This window comes from Plecotus auritus (genome assembly GCF_963455305.1).
Source record: "Plecotus auritus genome assembly, chromosome: 5".
NCBI lineage: Eukaryota > Metazoa > Chordata > Mammalia > Chiroptera > Vespertilionidae > Plecotus > Plecotus auritus.
The window spans coordinates 36,724,106-36,745,793 of record NC_137776.1 but is presented as its reverse complement, the minus strand read 5'-3'; the positions used below and the strand labels follow the sequence as shown (position 1 = coordinate 36,745,793).

Genomic DNA, 21,688 nt, shown 5'->3' with positions numbered 1-21,688 from the left:
TATCGACCTGGGTTTTGGGATGAGAAGACACCATTTATCACCTAAGCTGCCTCACTATAATTCTAAAAATTGGAACCTTTGACTCCGAAGTTCCACTTTTACATTTTACTTGACCACAAATATGACAGCACTCTGACACGATGGTATGAGGGATGCTAAACGTGCACAGAGAAGCCCAGATCTGAGCCTCAGGCCAGCCCTCCCGGCCAGGGTCTCGCAGGCCAGCCCTCCAGTGGCCAGCTGAGGCCACAGATGTGATCAGCCAGGGGCCCGGCCAGGGGGCGCACAGGCTGGCTGGGGAGAGAGACACTGCTCCCTATGACCTGTCCTCAGGGGCGGCACAGACCGGGCCAGGCTGGGCCAAGGCTGCAGAGCTCTGCGGGGAAATCTCGGCACAGCAGGCATCACCTTAGTGACGGGTTGGTCCCTTAGTGATGGGTTGGTCCCTGCGCAATGCCGAGGGTTGATGACCTGCAGGTCAAACCCAACCGTAGCACGGAAGTGGGTTTCCCTGGAACAGGACACAAAGGCCTCAGGATAAACAATCAGAAGCATGCCTGTCCCGCCAGCGCTCCGACAGGCCTGCTCCGAGCCAGGAATTCCAGAGATAACAGCTTCCTCCGAAGAAGAGGGCTGCTCCTTTCCGAGATCAGGGAGCTGGGAGAGCCCGACTCCGCTGGGGACTGAGGCCGGGCAGACTAGACAGAGAAGCAACTGGCCAGGAAGCCGGGAGAACCCCGGCCGAGGCGTGCCGTGCCCTCGCTGAGCTCGCACGTGGCTGCCGTCACACCGTCTTCCTGCCTGCGCTAGAGGGTAAATGGTAGGAAGTACTGCCCAGCACCCTGCGTAGGGATGTCTGTGTCCTTCCTGTGGCTCTACCCGTTTACCCAGATGCCCCCCATATGCTCCTCAGAGAGCAGAGACATGGTGGGCCAGGAGGCCTGGCTCTCAGAGAAAACAGAGGTGAGGGAAGGAGGCAAACTCGCTCCCCGTCCTTGCGAGCCACGCACCTCGTCAGGGACTCCTGGCTCTGTCTCTCCTTGTCCTGAGCTTCGGAGCTTCTCTGGGACGCCCACAGTGTGGAATTTACATCCCACGGCATCGCACCCGCAGTCAGAGAACCAGTTCTCACTCTGCTCTGGTCTCTGTAGGTACCCAGGGCTCGCGTGCTACATGGAAGATGGAGGGGTTCACGAGCCTCAACTTCGGCGACTCTTCAGAAATGGGCTGAGACGTGCTCTCGCCATCTCCTCCACCCCGAGAAAGCCTTGGGGTCAGGACAGGCAGCACGTTGACAGCCGGGGAAACCAGCTCCCACCCTGCAGAGCCAGGGGACACCCACAGCACGTGACTGACGTGTGCATGGCCGCAAGGCTCTGTGATGCTGGGCGCTGACATTCCAGGCGCTGTTTGGGAGGGAACTGTCAGCACACACGAAGAACACCACCTGGATCAAGAGACAGAGGACTGGGCCTTGCGCTGGAGGGTTTGTATGACCTTTATGACCATCGCCACCGAGGGAAGGCACAGTTGTCATGGGGAGAGTGCCGTGCCCTCTCTGGATCAAGAGAGAGAGGACTGGGCCTTGGACACCCATGCGGGACCCAATGACGGCCACCTCCTTGGTGTGTTGCCTTAGATGTCAAGTGGAAATGATGCCGCGTGGGGCTAAGAGAGACGAGCAGTTTGTCACCTGCACAGCATTCGATGAAGTTTTAATACTGACCATACACATCCACTTTGGCCTCCAGGTTGGAGAATTTTTCTGATAAACAAACAGAATTCCTGTCAGGCCACATGCCATAGCTATAGTTTACAATCTCCAAGGAGAAACTTAAGGATGCATTTAAAGTTCACTCCTGAAGAGAAACCAAGATGGCGGCATAGGTAAGCACCTAAACTGCTGCCCTGCACAACAATTTCAAAACTACAACTAAAAGACAGAACGGACACCATCCAGAACCACAGGAAAGCTGGCTGAGTGGAAATTCTACAACTAGAAGGAAAGAGGAAAGCTCACAGAGAAGGAGCGGCAAAGGGCTGAGGTACGGAGACGTGCGCAGAGAGGAAGGGAGGGGGAAGGAAGCCCCTGACTGCACTGAACCCCAATTCCGACTGCACTGAACCTCAGTTCCGGGTGAAACCCCGTGGACCCAGGCTCATACAGGGGGAGTTTGGACTGTCAGGTAGAGGGAAAGGCACACGGAGACTCAGAGACTCGGAGACTCAGGGGAGCTGCGGCGGCAGGGGTCTGGAGGCGCGAGTGCACACAAAGACTGACTGCGGAGGTTACCACAGGCTATCCCTAGCGGATGGGAGTCAGAAGCTCCTGACTGCACTGAACCCCAGTTCCAACTGCACTAAACCGCAGTTCCGAGTGAGCCCCTGGGGACCCACGCTCTTACAGGGAAAATCTGGACTGTCAGGTGGAAACTCGGGAATCACAGAAGGCAGAGGTCTGGAGACTTGCGCGCAAGGGCAGGGCTGACAGGAAGCCAAGACTGTCTGCTCCGCCCTGAGACTCCACCCCTTCCAAGCTGAGCACAGAGGCTTTTGCAATCTGGCAAGGCTAATCCTATAAGGCTGTCTCCAGCACCGAAAATCTCCCAGTGTAGACACAGCTGATCCTCACAGCCAACTGGCCTGCAGGTCAATTCCTCCCAGTGATACCAACAACAATCAAGACTTAACTACAACAAGGCTGTACACACAATCCACAAAGGGGTGCACCAAGAGTGTCCACCTCAGGTTAACTGGGGAGGCTGACCCACTGGGCCATATAGGAAACCTAGCACACAAAGCTACCCTACCAACTCAGGGAAGCAGTGAAAAATGGGGAGACAAAGAAACAGATCACAAACGAAAGAAATGGAGGAAAACAAATGACTGGATATAGAATTCAAAACCACGGTTATAAGGCTTTTCAAGAATATTCTAGAAAAGGCCGATAAATATAAGGAGACCCTCGAGGATGTGAAAAAGGACCAACTAGAAATTAAACATACACTGACTGAAATAAAAAATATTATACAGAGACCCAACAGCAGACTAGAGGAACGCAAGAATCAAGTCAAAGATTTGAAATACAAAGAAGCAAAAAACACTCAACCGGAAAAGCAAAAAGAAAAAAGAATCCAAAAAGTTGAAGATAGTGTAAGAAGCCTCTGGGACAACTTCAAGCATACCAACATCAGAATTATGGGGGTGCCAGAAGAAGAGAGAGAGCAAGATACTGAAAACCTATTGGAAGCAATAATGACAGAAAACTTCCCCGACCTGGTGAAAGAAATAGACTTACAAGTCCAGGAAGCGCACAGAACCCCAAACAAAAGGAATCCAAAGAGGACCACACCAAGACACATCATAATTAAAATGCCAAGCAAAAGACAAGGAGAGAATATTAAAAGCAGCAAAAGACAAAGACTATTAAAAGCAGCAAGACAAAAACAGTTAATTACCTACAAGGGGGCACCTATCCGATTGTCAGCTGATTTCTCAACAGGAACTATGCAGGCCAGATGGGAGTGGCAAGAAATATTCAAAGTGATGAATAACAAGAACCTACAACCAAGACTACTCTACCCAGCAAAGCTATTATTCAGAATGGAAGGTCAAATAAAGAGCTTCACAGATAAGAAAAAGCTAAAGGAGTTCATCACCACCAAACCAGTATTATATGAAATGCTGAAAGGTATTCTTTAAGAAGAGGAAGAAGAAGAAAAAGGTAAAGATAAAAATTATGAACAACAAATACATATCTATCAACAAGTGAACCTAAAAATCAAGTGAATTAAAAATCTGAGGAACAGAATAAACTGGTGAATAGAATAGAATCAGGGGCATAGAAAGGGAGTGGACTGATAATTCTCAGGGGAAAGGGATATGGGGGGTGCAGGAAGAGACTGGACAAAAATCATACACCTATGGATGAGGACAGTGTGGGGGGAGGTAAGGGCAAAGGGTGGGGTGGAGGGGAGCTTTGGGGGCAAAAGGAGAAACAATTGTAATAATCTGAACAATAAAGATTTATTAAATTAAAAAAAAAATAATAAAGTTCACTCCTGTCTGTGTGAGAGGAATATTGTGCCTGAAGTGGTGACAAAACCTGTTTTGTTCCAGAAACAAGCAGGGGACTTCCGTCCACATGTGATTCCTCCCTGTAGTGACAAAGGAACACAGCTTCCGACGGGGCGAGCCTGAGACCCCGGAGATCACACATGCAGGCCTGTGTTAAGGGACTTACAATGTGGGGCACGTTCCCAGCCCAGAGCAGACAGTGCTGTGCAGTTCCTACAAGGCTGTGACAGAGCCCTTTCCTGAGCTGCCTTTGCTACAGGAAGTGAAAACAGCCACCAACTTTTGTTTTCTAAAACAAAAGTAAACCCCCAGCCCCTCATATGCAGTAGAGTCTAAAAATAATCTGTTATTCAAAGCAACCAAGTGGACTGGGCAATGAGTGTTCCCCTGCACCCGTGTGAACAGGAACTCGCCAAGCCGGCAGCGCCCCAACGGCGACCGGTGCTGGCCTTGTACCATGTATCCACTGCCCACCATGTCTCTCGGCTGCCACCGTGCATTTTACTGCAGTCTCAAAACCTCATCTTCCCAAGACCCACTGAGGGGGCCTCTCTTTATGACCATTGCCACCAAGGGAAGGCACAGTTGTCATGGGGAGAGTGCCACTCTAAGAGAGTATTTTGGAAATAGTGGTGTATTGGGGGGAGGGGGTTGTCACAGTGATTGGAGGGGATACTAATGGCATTTAGGGGCAAGGCACCAGCCTGCAGAGATAGGCTGCCCAATGAGGGGCTTTCCCAGTGGCCATCAGGCAGACAGAAGAAGCATGTGATCACTTTCAGATCGACAAACTGATTCCAACTTACACATAAACTCAAAATGTGTTCTGCACAGTTTTAACGTGCATTGACTATCCCAGGAATGCAATCAGCAGGAAAGCAAGGGAAGATTACACTTGATTTTGTTCAGAACTTTCCTAAGAGTTAGTCATAATTTTGGGATGTCAAGTCACCGGTAGCTGTTTGGGTGTGAGGACAGCATGTCAAGTATCAGTCTGCATTCTGCAGCTAGGATGTATCTGAAGGCTGCACCAGCATTTAGGCATTGAAATTCACATTCCAGCGTTGCAACTTACCTTCCTTTTGCTTCTTTTTAATGTTTAGTGAAACATTCTATTAACATGATATTATATATGCTGGTAGATGTTACCATCAATGAATTTCATTTCAGGTTCATAATGAAGATGTTAAAAAATGTGTAATAAAAAAGAGGCATGGGGTCTGACAGGGCCGTGAACTACAGCTTTAAAACTGGAACGGAACCGAGGCCGGACCTCTGGTGTTCGGCCACACTTGTTCAAACAGCGTGGCCACAGGTTCAGGGAACAGATCTGGAGGCCAGTGTGTAAGCCACAAAATAAACATGACACAATTTATCATTTTTACTTGAAGAATTGAAGGACACAAAGTTAAAGACTAAAGTTTAACTCGTTAAAGTTTAACACTATGTTTCCATCGAAAGCAACTCAGGTAAGTTATGGAGTACACGTTAAAATTATCATGGAATTCTGTGATAAAACAGCAGCCTTCAAAGAAGCCTTTATCTTGCCAAGCTGATCGTGACTGGGCCTGGGCCCCGAGGAGCTGGTACCCCACCCTCTGCTCCTGGGGGACCTGGACGAACAGCCCAAGAAGCAATGGGTGCCACCTTTGTCCAGATTGCATCCTCTTGGTCTCTCCTGGAGTTTCCACAGAGGGAGACTGTCCAGAGGGTGTCTCAAGACTGAGCCACCAGTCTTGGCTCTACCCCTGACCAATGACATGAGCTCGGACAAACTGCGTCCCTTCTGAACATCAGCCCTCATTTTCGGGCTGGGCACCTCTAGGTGCTTCCGTCGCCTCTGAAAGGTCATCTCCACACAAGGGGTCAAGCACTGTCAATCTCTCCCCATGGTGCCGCTGGGAATCTCAGAATAATAAACTTCTTAAAAGTTTGAGAATAACAAACTTCTTAAAAGTACCCTACATACCAAAATAACAAACTTATATTAACCAGGAACAAAATTATTCATGTTACTTTATCGAGTGCGATGACTCGGAACATTCAGCACAGTCCTGAGGGTGGGTAGAGACGTTGCACATTACCCTCCATGAAAATCACTTCCTCCTCTGGCTGTGAACACATGTGAAATTTTTTCTGAGAAGAGTGAGTGTTCACATTTCCTTCAACAGTCTCAACAAGAGCCGCTGGAACTACCAACAAGAGCATGATGGCCACCCATCACCATGCATGCGGCTGACAGGTGAGAGTAGCCCAGTGCACTTGTGCGGCTCTCCAGGTGACAGGTTCCCTGCAGCCCAGGCACCTGGGCTCCTCCCCCTTCTCGTTCCCTGCTCCATGCAGCGTTTTCCCTGGAGACCCCACCCCTTCAAGGTGTCACAAAGCATATTCCCTCTCAGAATAAGGCAGACTCTCACAGCACCACGCTTTCCTCTGTTAGGCCGGACACAACTACTGACAGCCTTCCCTATGTCCAATGACAGTCCCGGAACTAGCCAGGGAAGAAAGAGAAGCCATCATTTCCACCCTCCAGGGGCCTGTCTGGGTGGCATGGGGTTAGGGAGGAGCCACACGGGAAAAGGCTCAGCTCCCGGGGTTCCCGTGAGGGCTGACACAGTGACTGATAGTGACAAAGTTAGTCCAGCACACAAACTGGAAAAAGGAGAAATGTCTGCCACGCTCCCGTTTCTAGTATTCTCTTCCTTATTTAGAAAACTTCAGTCCATAGAGTGTTCTTTTGTTTTGAAAACTCCCAGAAATAGAAATGAAGCATTTGATACAATGAAGAGGTCTCGATATACACTCAGGAGCAAGGGCTGGGATCCGAAGGGCCCTGTCAGGAAAAAGAAGCCCTTTGGCCCCGATCCTGCGTGTGAGGCTGGGAGCTGCAGAGAAGCCAATGGCAGCCTCCAGCCTGAGACCCTGCCTGACGCGCTGTACACAGTGGTGACAGCTATCAGCACCAGCTCCGTCGGAGGGGCCCCTTCCTGCTAGCTGTGTGGACTTGGGAAAAGTCCCCTGACCTTTCCGTTTCCTCTTTATCTGCAAGTGGAGATCACCAAGCCTCATGAGGTGGCGACCAGGACTGGGGAAGGCGCCACAGGAAATACTTGGCAAGGCAGACCCGGGGCGGGGCGGGGAATTGGGAAATGCTACCTACTGTGACTAGTACCACAGCTGCAGACCCAGCAGTGTGAGCTCAGCTCAGCTCAGCTCAGCTCAGCTCAGGGTTAAGGGCAGCAGACACAGGAAGGCTACACACCCAGGTACCGCAGATGAGAAAAAAGATGCGAGGATCAGAAATGATGCTGCTTTCATAAGCTCTACCACACTAACATAGAAATGAAAGATTTGGGTTAAAATTTACAGTAAATCCTCACTACAGTCATTTAAGATACATTATGTCTCTACTACAAAGTAGTTGTTCCTCAGATTCAAGGCAAAACTGCTTTAAAGCTACGTTATAGCCTTAAGGAGGAAACCATTGAGACGCTGCCCTCCCTCCTGGTCCCCATGAATGGAGGAGTCTCGGAATACACACCTGTGTCTGGGGTTCTTGTTTGTTTTGGTTCATTTGCTTTGGAGTTGGGCTGAGGGGTAGGGACCTCAGTGTTGGTCTGCAGTCATATGCCTGGCAATTTTGAATGATTAAATCTTGGATGTAGTCAAACTAATCCTTTGTTTAACTTAGGAGAAAGAAGTTAATTTACTTAAGTTTATCTAGATAGTTTGAATAATGAAAGTCCTAGTAAATCCATTCCATAAAAATAAGTGTCTTTATTCAAAAAAGAGAACTCTATAGAGTTAAAACAGTGAGGCAATAAAAACTCTCTCCTGCCTACCCCACGACCAACTTACAGCAGGATATACCAGGCATATTCCCTCACAGGTTAGTAATTCACACCTACGGGCCCCGGGCCTCCAGGATCAACATTCGTAAACACGAACAGAGATTTTGGAAACTGGCATGTGAGTAACTAGTCATACACGCTTCCTCTCTGAGTCACACAGCCCAATTTTCAGGGATAGGGCATTCCTCTCGAACATTGCCTTTTGAGGAGCAAACACATCATACCAATGGCAACCTCACAGACCTGTACAAACGAGATAAGGACCTCACTCTAATAGGTAATAGTCCAATCAGCTTTGAGAGAAAACAGTGTTGCAACTATAAATAACTTGATTTCCTGTGCTCAGCATAAGTGGCAGTTTAGACTGCAGGGTTTTAATTTTTTTTTTTACTAAGGAGGCTTCTGCTCTGTGACATTATTTCCGGCTGCACAGAAACTAACTCTTAAAAAAAGGTAAATTTAGTCTCCATCTTTGCCCTCGTGGGACACTCTTAATATGTGAGAAAAGACCTAACTTAGTATTTCTATAATTTGACTGCTTGAGGAAGTGACCCATCTAAAACAAACCATGGGATCTCAGGACTCAAAAATCTCCGGCTGAGCTACGGCAGGACCAGCCCCCAGAGCACGGCCTTCGTCCCCGCATTCGTCAACACTCCCACTCAGGTAGGGACCCTGGTACAGGTACCTACGCGGGATGGGGCTTGGGAGACTGTGCCCACGCTCTACCCAGACAGCCTCTCTCTGGACAGGACTGATGTTTGTCAGTTCATGCTAGTCAGGATATAGAAAGCCACCAGAGGTGACACAACCCATCTCAAACACGGGAAGTTACAAAAGTGAGAGAAGTGCATGGTTTCCACACTGCCCCTCCCACGGCTGGCACCGACTATCATGAAGGAGCTGGGCTCCTGCCCTCATCCTGCTGTTTCCTTTGCCAGGTGAGGTGGAGCTTGGCAATTCTGCTTCCTCCTGCCAACCCTGGCTCTCCTCTGACACTGGGGTGGCCCCCAGCCCTCCTTCCCCACTGCAGACCTCAGTTCCCAGGACAACAGGGTCACTTAATGGAGAACACAACCGGCACCAAACAAACATGTGAAAAGCCCAGAGGCCTCCAGCCGGGGCACTGCCTTGCCCAGGGTGGCTGGGGGTGACTCCCTTCTAAGGCTCCCCACCTCACTCTCCAAGAGTGTTTGCTATTATTTACTAAAAACAACCCTCACACACAGAGGTAAAGACTGAAAAGTCGCCCACCAGCCAGGGCAGGTCTCACTGCCAAATGAATTCTGCCACAAACTTACCCAAAAAAGCAACAACTTTTGGTTTTCAGAACTTACTGGGTCCTGGAATTGGTAGGGCAACGATTTTCAACCTTTTCCATCTCATGGCACAGCACATATTAATTACCAAAATTCTGCGGCTCACCAAAGTATATATTTTCTGCCAATCTGACAAAAAAAAGTAAGTATGCTTTTGATTCATGCACACTGGACAGCTATTGTTGTCTGGACTGTTGTCGTTTTTAAATTTGGTAACCTAAGGCAGTGGTCGGCAAACTGCGGCTCTGTTGACTAATGAGTTTGCTGACCACTGGGATAGGGGCTTAATCACAAGGAAACAACAACAGCCTGTAATTACTGGAATCAAGAATCTAGGTCAGTGGTCGGCAAACTCATTAGTCAACAGAGCAGCAAACCGCGGCTCGCGAGCCGCAGTTCGCCGACCACTGATCTAAGGGAAAGCAGGTCAGTGCCCCTGACCAAACAGTCAGGTATTGCATGTTTCAAAACGTCTTGCAGCACACGGACTGAACATCGCTGGACGGGGGGGATGCTGGGCCAGTGAGGATGGAGCACCTTCTCACTCAGGGCCCGGTCCAGACTTCCCTCCCCCCTATGTCTATGAAGCAGCTGTCTCAGCCAGACCCAATCCAGGGTTACGTTATGTGAAGGGTTAAGGAGACTTTCAGCCAGTGACTTGGGAGCCAGGTGTTATTTCCTCTGACGGACAGGTCCCTCCCTTCCTCACATCCTCGCTCTCCCCGTTTACTCTTTTCTTCTTCAAAAAGTCCCCGCCCAGAGTTCCTTCCTCTGAGCCAGAATCTCGCCCAGGATTAACGTCGCCCGTCCTGGCCATCTAAGGCTTGCCTAGATGGCTCCTCGGGAACGTCGGCCTCTAGCAGCATTCGGCCCTTCCTTCTCCAAGGGCCCTTCCCTGACGGGGATTCCAGGTCTCTCTGCAGGTCCCCAGGCCCCTAGAAACCGACTGGGTTAAGGGGTAGGAACCAGCGGCAAAGGTCTGGCCCACGGCGGAAGCTTTATGTGAGGTCACAGAAGCAGCACAGTAACATGAACACTAAAAACCCACCTGACCATCCTCAGCAAGGAAGTTAAAACTCCCAAGTATGCACTTCTCTGGTGCTTACCTACTGGGAAACTCCTTCAAGGTAAGGGCAGTCTTTTCATTTTGAATCCCCCACAAACACCCAGCAGGTGATTAATTCCTACCTGGTGAAGGAGTGATTGTTTTGGGCTCAAGTTCTCTGTAGTATAAACTTCAAACATTGTAACATGTTTCTTTTCCAAAGTGCATCCTCTTACCTTTAGATATTCAGGACCAACCACAAGCCACAGGGCAGTGGGTAATTACGAACCTTCCCCACGTCACCCCGGCCCAATTTTAACCCAAATACCCCACATCCATGAGTGTTAAGCCAGATAACTGAAATCCTGCAGGGTCCTGTCCAGACCCCCAGACCCCAGGAGATCAGCCAGAGTCTATTTGGGGATGGGGTCCTTGGGGGAGGTGGAGAAGTCCTGTTCCCGTCGAAGGTCCAGAGCAGAATAAGTGCTCAGAACCGCCCAGACACAGATGGCGCCAGCCTCAGGGCACGGGCACGGGCCCCGGCTCTGGGCACCAGTTCCTAGCGCTGTATTTGGTAAAATACCAAACTACCAGCTTGGAGGGAACCTCTAAAGCGCGGGTCTCAGGCCTCCGCCCAGCCACACAGCTGGCAGAACCGGTCACAAGGTCCTTTCGTCCTGGGGAGGGGCGCCGTCCAATGAAACCTACTCTCCTCCTAGGAGGAACGGAACGAACTGAACGGAGAGCAGGCCGCTCCCACCCGCACATCCTCGCGTGGGGACATTCATTTCAGGGGACCCCGGCCAGGCGGAGCCCAACCCACACCAGTGCAGCCAAAGGTGCCCACTGCCCTGGACCTTGGAATGCCAACGAGGACCAAACGCTCGCAGTCAGAAGCGAGTTTCCAAATGCATTTTCCTCTTACCAGCCTCTGAGCTTCTGGACTCAGACAGTCTATTTCCTTGTTCTGCGTGGCGGCCGGGTTGGTCATCCTGCCGGCTGCAAGTCCACCTCCCCACACCGCCAGGAAAGACGCTCAGGGAACGCGGGCTCTCGGGTCCGCGGGCGCAAGCTCTCAGCTCAGCTGCATCCCGAGCGCGGCGGTTCCAGCCCACGGACAGACCCGCGACGGCACCGGACTGGCCCTTCCCGAGGCGGAGGCCCTCCCCGCTTCCCGGCTCGGGCGCGGCCGCATGGGCGTGACGCAGGTGGCCCCGGCCCGGGTGGGGGGCCCCCGGGGCAGAGGAGCGGCCTTCCCCTCGCGCCCCGCCCCCGACGGTCCCGCCCCCATCTGCGCTCCACCTCCACCGCTCAACCTGCCCGCCCCGTCCTTTGTGCGCGCCCCTCCCCGCGTCCCAGCTGCGCGGTTATCAATCACCGTGGCCTCCACCGGAAGGCGGGGTGGGGGGGCGGGGGCAAAAAGGACCCCAGCCGGCCCCGCCCACAGGCGCGGGGCGGGCAAGTTGAGAGGCGGTGGGAAAAGAAAGCTGGCGGGGAGAAGGACCGCGCGGGGCAGGGTTCCGCTGGGGCCTGTGGGGGCGGGGCCTGCTCGGGGGCGGGGCCTGCTCGGGGGCGGAGCGAGCTGCCTCTGTACCCCCCACTCCAGTGCCCGCAGTCCGCGCCGCTGGCTCCCGCGGGCTACAGCTCCGCGGGCTACACCCCGCGACGTCCTCCAAACTCAGGCCAAAGTGAGCTTCTACGGACCTGGCAACCTCAGCCCAGCTCAGCAGCACCTGCCGGCCAGGAACCCCCGTTAACGCGTCACCCCGAAAGGGGCCGGCTTCCAGGACAACAAAAGTGCGCGGCCCGCGGGGGTGAGAGCAAGCATCCCGGGCCGGTGCGCCCTCGCCCGCCTCCCTATCAGCAAGCCGGGGGGCGGCAAAGAACGCGGAGCCAGCGGTTCGGCGCGGATCCGGTGGCTCAGAGCCGGGGCCGTGTGGTCTAGGCAGGGTCTGTCCGGGAAGGCCTGCGGGGCAGGAGTACAGCGGGGAGGGCGTGGGGAGGAGTCATCCCAGTGCAGGGTCTGGAACCCAACCTCCCAGCACGCGCCCCCTCCCGCCGCAGAACGCGCGCTGCTCCTTCTTTAAAAGTCCTGCAGACAAAGCAACGCGAGCCCTCGCCAGGCTCGGGCAGGAGCCACAGGACATCCTCACATTTATCAGAATGTCTACCTGTTCTGGCCAAGCCCGGAGCCGGCGGCGCCTGGGAGGCCCCTGCCAGCCCATGCCCCGGGGACACGTGTTTGAAAGCCCATCTCAGAAAAACCACCTCCCCGCCTCCAAACGGGAACTTCCTACAGAGTCGCTTGGCCTAATTCTCTGAAAAGGCCGCTCCAGAATTATTGAGAGACCACAAATTCACATTTAAATGTTACAACCACCCAATTTCCCACTCCCTGCCCCACCTAGTTCTGGGTAACACGTTAGAGCATGACCTTCCCACTCACCTTCCCAGTGTGTGTACAGGGCGCCCCTGCGCACGTGGCTTGGCTTCTGGGGGAGGAGCTCGGGAAGGAAGGGCTGGGGGGCAGAGGAGGCTCTGAGGGACTGGAGGGCCTAACCTAGGAGGGGTAGGGGCGACAGAAAAGAGGCGGAGTAAAGGCCCACAGTGGCCGCTGTGGGAGAAATTCCGCAGGTTTCAACCTTGCTTAACATGAACAGCGCCAAGCTTTGATGGGTAGCATCCTTGGGCCCATAAAATGAATTTTAAAGAGGTTGAAATGCCTTTTATTACCTTATTTTCTTGCTCTAACACTTTTAAATATATTCATGGATTACAATTCTTGGCTCTATGAAATTAAATGAACTGGAGAAAATAATTCTAAACGGCTCTACATGAACAACTATAGGACTTAAGGGAATTGATCACAAAAAGCAATTTGAATTTTAGCAGAGGAACAACTTTGCAGATGAGAATGATAGCCAGCCATTAAGGTAGCTGCCTTCTTGGAGACTTTGGTGTGAATATTCCCACCGAGACAGGCAAACGTTAGAGCTACGTGCCACCCAAACCCTGTGACCACACGTCCCAGAGCAGGGTTCATGGAGCAGGCCCCATCTACGCCCGGCTGTCCCTGAGGAAAACTGCTGCACACACCCCAACCCCATGGGGCCATGGAGGGAAGGGACTAAGCGGCTTTGGAATGAGGCCATTTGGCCCAGTTTCTGGCTCTGACCCTTACTATGGGATGCTGAGCAAGTTACCTTGCACCTGCATCTCCAGTCTCATCTGAAACATGCCCATGATGGTAGTGCCCGCGGTGTATGGAGGATGGGAGACACACACACGCAGACCGGCTAGGCCGGTGAGCACGCACACCATCACCTGCCTTACTGCCTCTGAGCCCACTCTCTTCCCTCTGCTCCCAAGAAGTCCCCACCCAAGGCGCTCAGGCCTTCCTGCACAGCAGGAAGGAAGCTGGCAACCCTGGGCTCAAAGGCATGACCAGGACAGACTGGGCAGTGCAGGGAGGAAAACAAACCCAGAGCCCCCACAGAAGCTGCGGAAACTAGCTGACTAATTTCAGTTCCAGGAACAAACTACCAGCAAAACAATAATAATAGTCGGTGCACAAGAGATGTCTTATTCCATTGAGTGTAGTATATTAGGGAAAACTATTCTAACCTGCTTCTAGACCAGCGATTTTCTACCTTTTTCATCTCACGGCACACATAAACTAATTACTAAAATTCTTCGGCACAACAAAAAAATACTTTTTTTTTCCTAGCCGATCTGACCAAAAAAATAGGTATAACACTGATTCATTCGCACCAGACAGCTATTGTTGTGTTGGCTGTTGTCATTTTTTTTTATTTGACAATCTAAGGGAAAATAGGTAAACCCTTGACTAAATAGGGTTTAAAAATTCTTGTGGCACATGGGTTGAAAGTCGCTGTTCCAGTCGGGAAGCTGCTACATTCTGGCATGTTTTAGCCCAGCCATTCCTGTGCCGTGGCTGAGTCTCAAACCATTGGACCAGTGTCAGTCTGTATTATAGGTGGAGTGCTGAACTCACACTTCTTGGGTTTATTATTTAGACCCCAGCCCCCAAGAATAAAGTGGAGAGGGCCTAGTTGCCTTCTGTTAATTTTGATATAAACAGTTCTCTAATGAAAAGGGGCCCCTTCATTGAAGCCCCCTTCTAGGGCCGGCCTTGCTCTCCTTTTTATTTTTAACTGATAGCAAGGCCCCTTGTGAGGATGATGAATGAGTGACTGGTGGAACCCACAAATTTGGTTTCTTGGGAAAATCCACTAGAAAGCCAAAGGAAGGGGCGTGGCTGTGCAAATGGACATTGTGTTGAGTGAGAAACAGGGAGGGGCACAACATTTCCATCCCAGTTCTCACAGCTCTGGAGGCAGCTTGGCAGAATAATATGAACACTTTACCTTGAAGAAAACAAAACTAAAACCACCTGAGAGTATCAGGTGAGAAGAAACCAGACAAGAAGCCCTGGGTTTCCATCCTCAGAAGGTCAACAGAACCCGGTGTGGTGTGAGCAGCATGGCGGGGAGGGGTGTTCAGCAAGAAGGTGACCACCCAGCTGGACCGCACCAGCTTGGGCCTGGGGTCTCCTCATAAAGAGCTTCGAGGTCAATGCCACAGGTTCAATTTTGTCGCCTTTTGGTCAGTATGTCACTTCTAACAGGTGGACTCTGAATTTCTGGCCCCTTCCAAGCTGCCAAGCAGTTAATGACCTGTTCACACACAGTCACTATTTCAGCCCAGGGACTCTGTGCTAAGAGGACCCCTGAGGTTTTGGAGAAGCTCTGGCTGTCTTAAACATTCCTAAAAGCCTCCATGCTTGTGCCTTCTCAACCAAAATTAAAGGTCCAAAATCTAAAAAAAAAAAAAAAAGCAGTTCTCTGATGTACAAAACTTTATTTCTTTCCTGAGAAAAGAACAAAATAATAGAATGATCTAATTTTGTTCTGGGAACATGAGACTCCTAGCTAATGAGCAAATGCCAGAACATTTAACCAATTTGGGGCCACACCCAAGCTGGGTTGACTGGTCTCCATGGTGCTGGTCGGTTGCTAGGTTCACTAGCTTCGCCTCCTGCTGCGGTTTGGTTCTAAGTGCTAGAGCTACAGAGACAAACCCTCTGAGAGGCCCTCCCGCAGAGCGGTTCCCCACCTCCCCATGAGTCAGATAACTGACACAAAACCATTTTTCTAAATCACAGCCAGGACATCTGTTTTCCATGGATCACTAGCCATATTGATGACAGCAGAATAAACTTATCTATATTACAAACAGTAACATTGTTACTTTATTACTTCTACAGACAGTTACATTATTACTTTTTGTGGACTTTGACTAGTATGAAAAAACACTCCTTGCCCTAGCCAGTTTGGCTCAGTGGATAGAGCGTCAGCCTGTGGACTGAAGGGTCCTGGGTTCCATTCCGGTCAAGGGCACATGCCTGGGTTGCGGGCTTGATCCCCAGTTGGGGGGCGTGCAGGAGGCAGCAGATCAATGATTTTCTCTCGTCATTGATGTTTCTATCTCTCTCTTCCCTCTTCCTTCCTCTCTGAAATCAATAAAAACATATTAAATAAACAAAAACACACTATTATAAAGATGTTCATGAAATGATCACCCAGATCCACACTGCACCCCAGTTTACAAAGCACTTCACACATACAGGGGAGGCTCACAGAAGTTGTCTAACTTGTCACAGACACGTGTGGGAAGAATAAAGGCAGGCTTTTAACCCAGGTCCCCACTCATGGCCCTAAGGGCTTAGCATCCAGGACACCGACTGACACAGAATTGTCCCTCCCCCCACCCAGCCAGCCAGGGGTCCTCAATGGGAACAGTCAACAGACAGGCTTGAGAGTGTCCTTAGCCACCTCCCTGAGCTTAGCCTGGACCAAGGGCTTTGGCAAAGCAATGCCCACACCCAGGAACACCTGGGCCGTTGGTAGGTGTGTCGGATGGGGGAGCTGTCTGCAGAGAAAGCTATACACCATGGTCAGCTGGCCCAGCTCAGGCCCACAGTGAACTTGATCCTTGGGCCAGGATCCTGACCACCTCCAGTGGACAGAGCACCCGGGAGCAAGAGTGGCTAAAAAGCACAGTGAGCTTGCTCCTAGCATTAAACAGCTCCTGCTGACTGAGCCCGCCCCTGTGCTGGGATGTCACACAGGCTTCATCCTTAGGGCTGCCCTGACCCGTGCTCCCTCTCCCCTCCTCCCAGACTATGAGGGGACTCTTCCAGTATGGGGGCACGTTCTCACCACTCCATATATGATGATGATGGATGGATTCTCCTAATAAAATGAGGACTTTGGTATGTCCTCATTAACTCTCATCAATCTCAACTATTTCATATTTTTGTAGCAACTGGGAATGGAAGCTCTCTTTTCAAAGGGGCACACCTTGCTCTGGCCAGTGTGGCTCAGTTGGTTGGGTGTCATCCTGTGCACCGAAAGGTTGCTGGTTTGAATCTCAATCAGGGCACATGCCCAGGTTGTGGGCTCGATCCCTAGTGGGGGGCGTGCAGGAGGCAGCCAGTTGATGTTTGGCTCTCACATCGATGTTTCTCTCTCTCTCTCTCTCTCCTTCTTCTTCTTCTCCCTCTCCCTTCCTCTCTCAATAAAAAAATAAAAATAAATAAAAGTGGCACATCTTTAGGAATGACTACTCAGCTCCCAGCAATTCACCACACTTCTTCTTCATCCAGATTTAAAGGAAACTCCCTTTGGACTTTTTAAGGAAGGTGAAGAGTGGGAGTTTTAATTGGACTGAATCCAGGCTGGTGGCAGAAAGCAGGGTGCAGGTGTCCCGGGCACTTTACCCAGAAACACAAACTGGTGTAAGATGATGATGAAAATGGTAGCATGCCTGGAAGAGAAGGAGGCTTGGATGCCGACATTTATTGAGTAAGAGGCATGTCAGGAACAAGCCAAGACAGACAGGATGGTTAGAGAAACAGAAAACAGAGGTGTCTCCTGGCAGCCAGCACTCACCCACGTTCCCAGAGGCTGGTGTGAGCAAGGGAGCTAAACAATGCAGGTGAAGTGAAGAGCCAGCATCGAGTTTGCAGCCAGAAAAGCCGGGGCTATTGCGTTCTGCTATTAAAATTCTACAAAGAAACATTTTCAACGACATGGTAGATTGTAGCCGGAGAAGGACGGCAGGCTTTGGGGAGGGTTTTGAGGTGCATGGAGATTTGTTCATTCGTCCGTCTGTTTGCAAGGATGGGAAAGACCCAGCGGCGCCTGCTTGGAGGTTGAGAAGTAGGAGTCCAAGGAGAGAGGAAACAGTGAGGCGGGGGTGGGAAGGGCCCAAGAGGGGCCCGTGACTAAGGGGCGGCAGGAGCAGGGTGGAGGCGTGGATGGACTCCCAGGATTCTGAGCTAAATGGAGATGAGAAAGCCAAAGTGGGCAGACGAGGACAGATGACGAGAAGTGCCGTCTGTAGCAGGGACTGTGGCCTGGAGCTGAGGGAGGATGACCAGCAGGCGGAACAGAAATGGAAGGACCCGTCACAGAGCTGCCTCAGACCCAGCCGGGGAACAGTTTTCAGAACCTGAGCAGAACCCTTCCATGGAGTTCCAGCAAGCCCAATCATGCGGCCATGGGGTAAAATCGGACCCACATGTAGAACAATTTCTGATAGATTTTACTCTGGAATTCAGTTCACCTCCTAAAGGGTCCAGGAATGAGTCCATAGCAACCTGGAGAACAAATGTACCCAGTTTGCCAATCCGGCCCTCGGAACTGGGGTCCTTAAAGCCTGGCCAGAGTGATCACAGAAACAGCCCCCATATATCGTCACCGAGGAAACGGCCACAAATGCCCCCGAGGGCATCTCTCAGGCCAACCAGGTCAGTTTCTCATGAACACAGTGCACTGCGAGTGTCAGCTGATGATGTTCTGAAACTGCTGAGAACAAAACAACTAAAATGCACTTTGTATTTCTCAGTCATACAGGAACACTCTGAAAAGTCCCCCAAATGAACTATCATCCAAAGAGAACAACCTATAGACTCTGTCAGAACAGTCCATTTAAAATGATTTTGATCGGAATGGATAGTGACTTGGGAAAGCCGGCTTTATTCTCAACAACTGTATTCACCAGCCAACGGGGCACCCCACTGAGAAGAGATGGATAAATGGAATAGAAAATAATGATTGAAAAAAGAAAGCAGCACCCACTGGTTTGGCTGGGGCCTCAGTAAGCCTGCCTGTGAGAGCTCTGGGACAGACAGCACGCTCCTCACAGTCAGCTCTCCAACACAGACCTGGAAAGTGCAGAAACAGCCATGTCTACTGGTGTGACTGACAGCTGCCATTCACAGAAAGGAAGTGTGGAGGACACAGGGCCTTGTGATCTGAATTTCAACAGTCCCCATAGCAAACAGGGAAAGCAAAAGGCACTGATGATGAATTCCGAGGCTTAAAGAACCAGGCACTCTTGCTGAGCAACGGGACTTGAAGACGAGCTGACTCAGGGACAGACAAAGACATCCGGAGCGAGCAACCTCCTTCCCACGGTGTGCAAGTCCGACAACAGCATCCCTATAGCACTCTTTCTAAGAAAAGGAATTTTCCTAAAGGGGAAAAAAACAACTGCCACACCCTTTAGCACAGAGCTAACGACACATACCCACACCCAAGTGTGAGGGGCTTCCCTCTGCAGTCTAGTCCCTGAGATACAGTTCAGAGAAAAGTCAGCAACCATTCGAGGCCAGATTACGAGCGGTCTGTCGTTCACCTTCTTCATTAACAGCTGTATGAACAAATCGATACCTTTGCAGGAGACGTTAGAGGAGAATATAAAAGCCTCACCTTGGAAAAATGAAGATTTTAGATGACCTTCAAGGGAAGTTTGAGGACGAGCGAAGAATGGCAGTCTGGAGAGACATGCTTGGCCTGAGAGTGGAAATTCTGGAATAACTGGAGATCAAATAGCCACTCCTGACCACGTCATCTCTAAGTACCAGCAGAGAGGTCCATTAAACGCACCTTTTTACTCGACCTCGCCAGGCAGCTCGGACCCGCCTTCGACTCATTCATGGAGGGTGAGGCCCCGAGCCCACTACAGTTTTCCAAGGGCTTCTCCTCACCGGGGGTCCTACTTGAGCTACTCAGATGGCATTGGAGCCCGTCCTCTTATCCCCACTGCCGCGGAGCGTCCCTGTGAAATGTGGGATTAGACTTTCTAGGGAAACTCTAATATAAACACAGAGCAGGGTTTCTTAACCTTGCACTGCTGATTTCTTGGGCCAATAATTCTTTGCTGTGACGCCTGTTCTGAGCCACAGCAGCCTGTTCTCACACACTCGGTGCCAGCAGCACTCTTCACCCTCGTCATGACAACCCAACGTCTCTCCAGACCCTGCCAACGGTCCCCTGGGAGGCACAATGGTCCCCATGGAGGACCCCTGGTCTGGAGGGACTTGGACCTTTATCCACGTGCCCACATTGTACAAGCAGGTTGACTTACAAGCTGGTACAGGTAAGTCATGCAAACCCATAGCTAAACATGCACAGAGATGGTGGTCAAGGTGGAAATACTTCAACACATCATCTAATCTCGGTGGCCCGAGTTTTCACTCCCGAAGAACTCCAAGTGCATCTAAGAACTTCAAGCCCCCTAGTTACTGGGGTCAGGGGTCAGGCAGAGCAGGAAGGCCAGCATCCTACCCTCTAGGATAGGAAGGGGCACCCCACCCTCAGGGATAGGAAGGGGCCACAGGGTGGGAAGGGAGCTGAGCTCAGGGGCCACACGGTCATGTCACGGCTGAGCGTGTGATCGCAGAGGTGAGCTGTAAGCAACAAGATCAGAGAACTGATCACTGGAGGCCACCTGCAGGGTCCACACAGAGAATGGGGGTGACTGCACAAAGCCCTCACCCCTCCAGAGCAGAGGTTTGGGAGGAAATCTACGTGGACTCCCCGCTCTGACACTTAGCTGGTAGTTCTGGGCACTCCCGGGACCTCTTCCAGCTTCCTGTGCTTCCCGGCAGGATGGCGGTGACGGTGGGAGCCCAGTCTGGCATGAAGAGGTGCCCTCACCGAACCTGCAGGGTTATTCTAAAGCACAGATTACGATTCCTGCAAAATAAGGGACTCTGGGATTACAGTTTACATACGGGTTCTGGGAAGCCGTAGGCAGTCTGGCGTCACTTAATTAGCTTGGATTAGGTTTATGGCTTTCATCAGCATTTTTTGGGGTGCTCGGGGAGCTTTGCCCTCTCCCGGGCAGCTGCCTACCTCCAAGCCCAGAATTTTGGCTTTGCCCCCTTGCTACTCCCAAAGCCAAGCGTGTGGTGTTTTTGTCCTCCGACAACCACATTCTGACTGTGAGTATGTGAAAACCTACGTATACAAAGACTGGAAGGAAAGAGAGAAACAAAGAGCTGCTCTGTTTACGAGATGCAAGTGTGGGAATTTTATTGCTTTTCAGAACACCCTTAGATCTTGTCAGAATGCTCTTTAAAAAACAGACAGGCGCTACTCAGGTTAAGGAGCTTGAACTTTATTCCGGAAGCAGTAAAGGACCCGCCGGCAGTATCTGAACAGAGAGGTAAGCTTTTGTTTGAACAGAGAATCTGCAGGCTACAGAAAAGGTTGAAAACCACCTTCATTATTCTTTTCCAAAACCTCCTTGGCTGGTCTCACTATTTATTCTTCCAGATTAACTTTAGAGTTTACTCGGTAAACTCTGAACCAACCTTCTCCCCTCAATTGGGATTTTATTTGAGTTACATTATATTTACAAGTTATTTGGGGATTAAGTAACATCCTTTCAACAGTGGGCCTTCTCATTCAGCAATGAGGTAGCTCTGTCTCCATTTTTTAACCTGATGTGCCCTTCAGTATATTGTTAGTTTGCTTCATAGAGGTCCTACTTCTCTCTTTTTAAGTTAAGAAAATGCCTTTAATCTTTTTACTTTTTCAATTATAGTTGATATTATACAACCATAATATTATATTACTTTCAAGGGGTCCTGCTTATTTCTTTATTCCTAAATGCTCCTTTGAATGGAATTTCACCTTCTTGCTGTTATTAAATAAAATAACAACAGCACCCATCATTGTGGGATATGGGAATGCTGTGGATTTTTGTTTATATTATTCGTTACAAAGTATTTCACTGAACTCTCAGTTTGAGCTGGATTTTTGGATTCGACATGCACCTCATCTGCAAGTAGTCGCACATTTTATCTACTTTTCAGGAGTTACAGTGCTGATTCGCTATCTCGTCTGAGCAGCAGAACTCTCATTATTATACCGTTACAGGGGCCTGGCCTACCATCTTCTTCCATTGGATACCCTGCAATTAGGAAAAGAAAAGGACACAGCAGTTTGTGAGCGAGAGCTTGCACTGTGATAACACAGGACAGGACAGGCGTGGTAGAAGCTAAATAGCATCAAAACGGC

General features: G+C 50.7%; 1 protein-coding gene across 32 annotated transcripts in view; it reads right to left on the bottom strand.

Moving 5' to 3' along the window:
* The window catches only part of LRRFIP1 (LRR binding FLII interacting protein 1), a 121,493-nt gene that overhangs the window by 63,144 nt on the left and 36,661 nt on the right, over positions 1-21,688 (bottom strand). For 12 of the 32 annotated variants that reach the window (XM_080670394.1, XM_080670398.1, XM_080670407.1 and 9 more), the window contains exon 1: positions 11,218-11,513. The exons of 17 other annotated variants lie outside the window; for them this stretch is intronic. In XM_080670394.1, the coding sequence (XP_080526520.1) occupies positions 11,218-11,283 (66 nt within the window). In that variant the 5' untranslated portion in view covers positions 11,284-11,513. Of the gene's footprint in view, positions 1-11,217; positions 11,574-21,688 lie in introns of those variants that run through there. 3 more of the 32 variants (XM_080670392.1, XM_080670399.1, XM_080670390.1) reach the window with 3 other exon arrangements.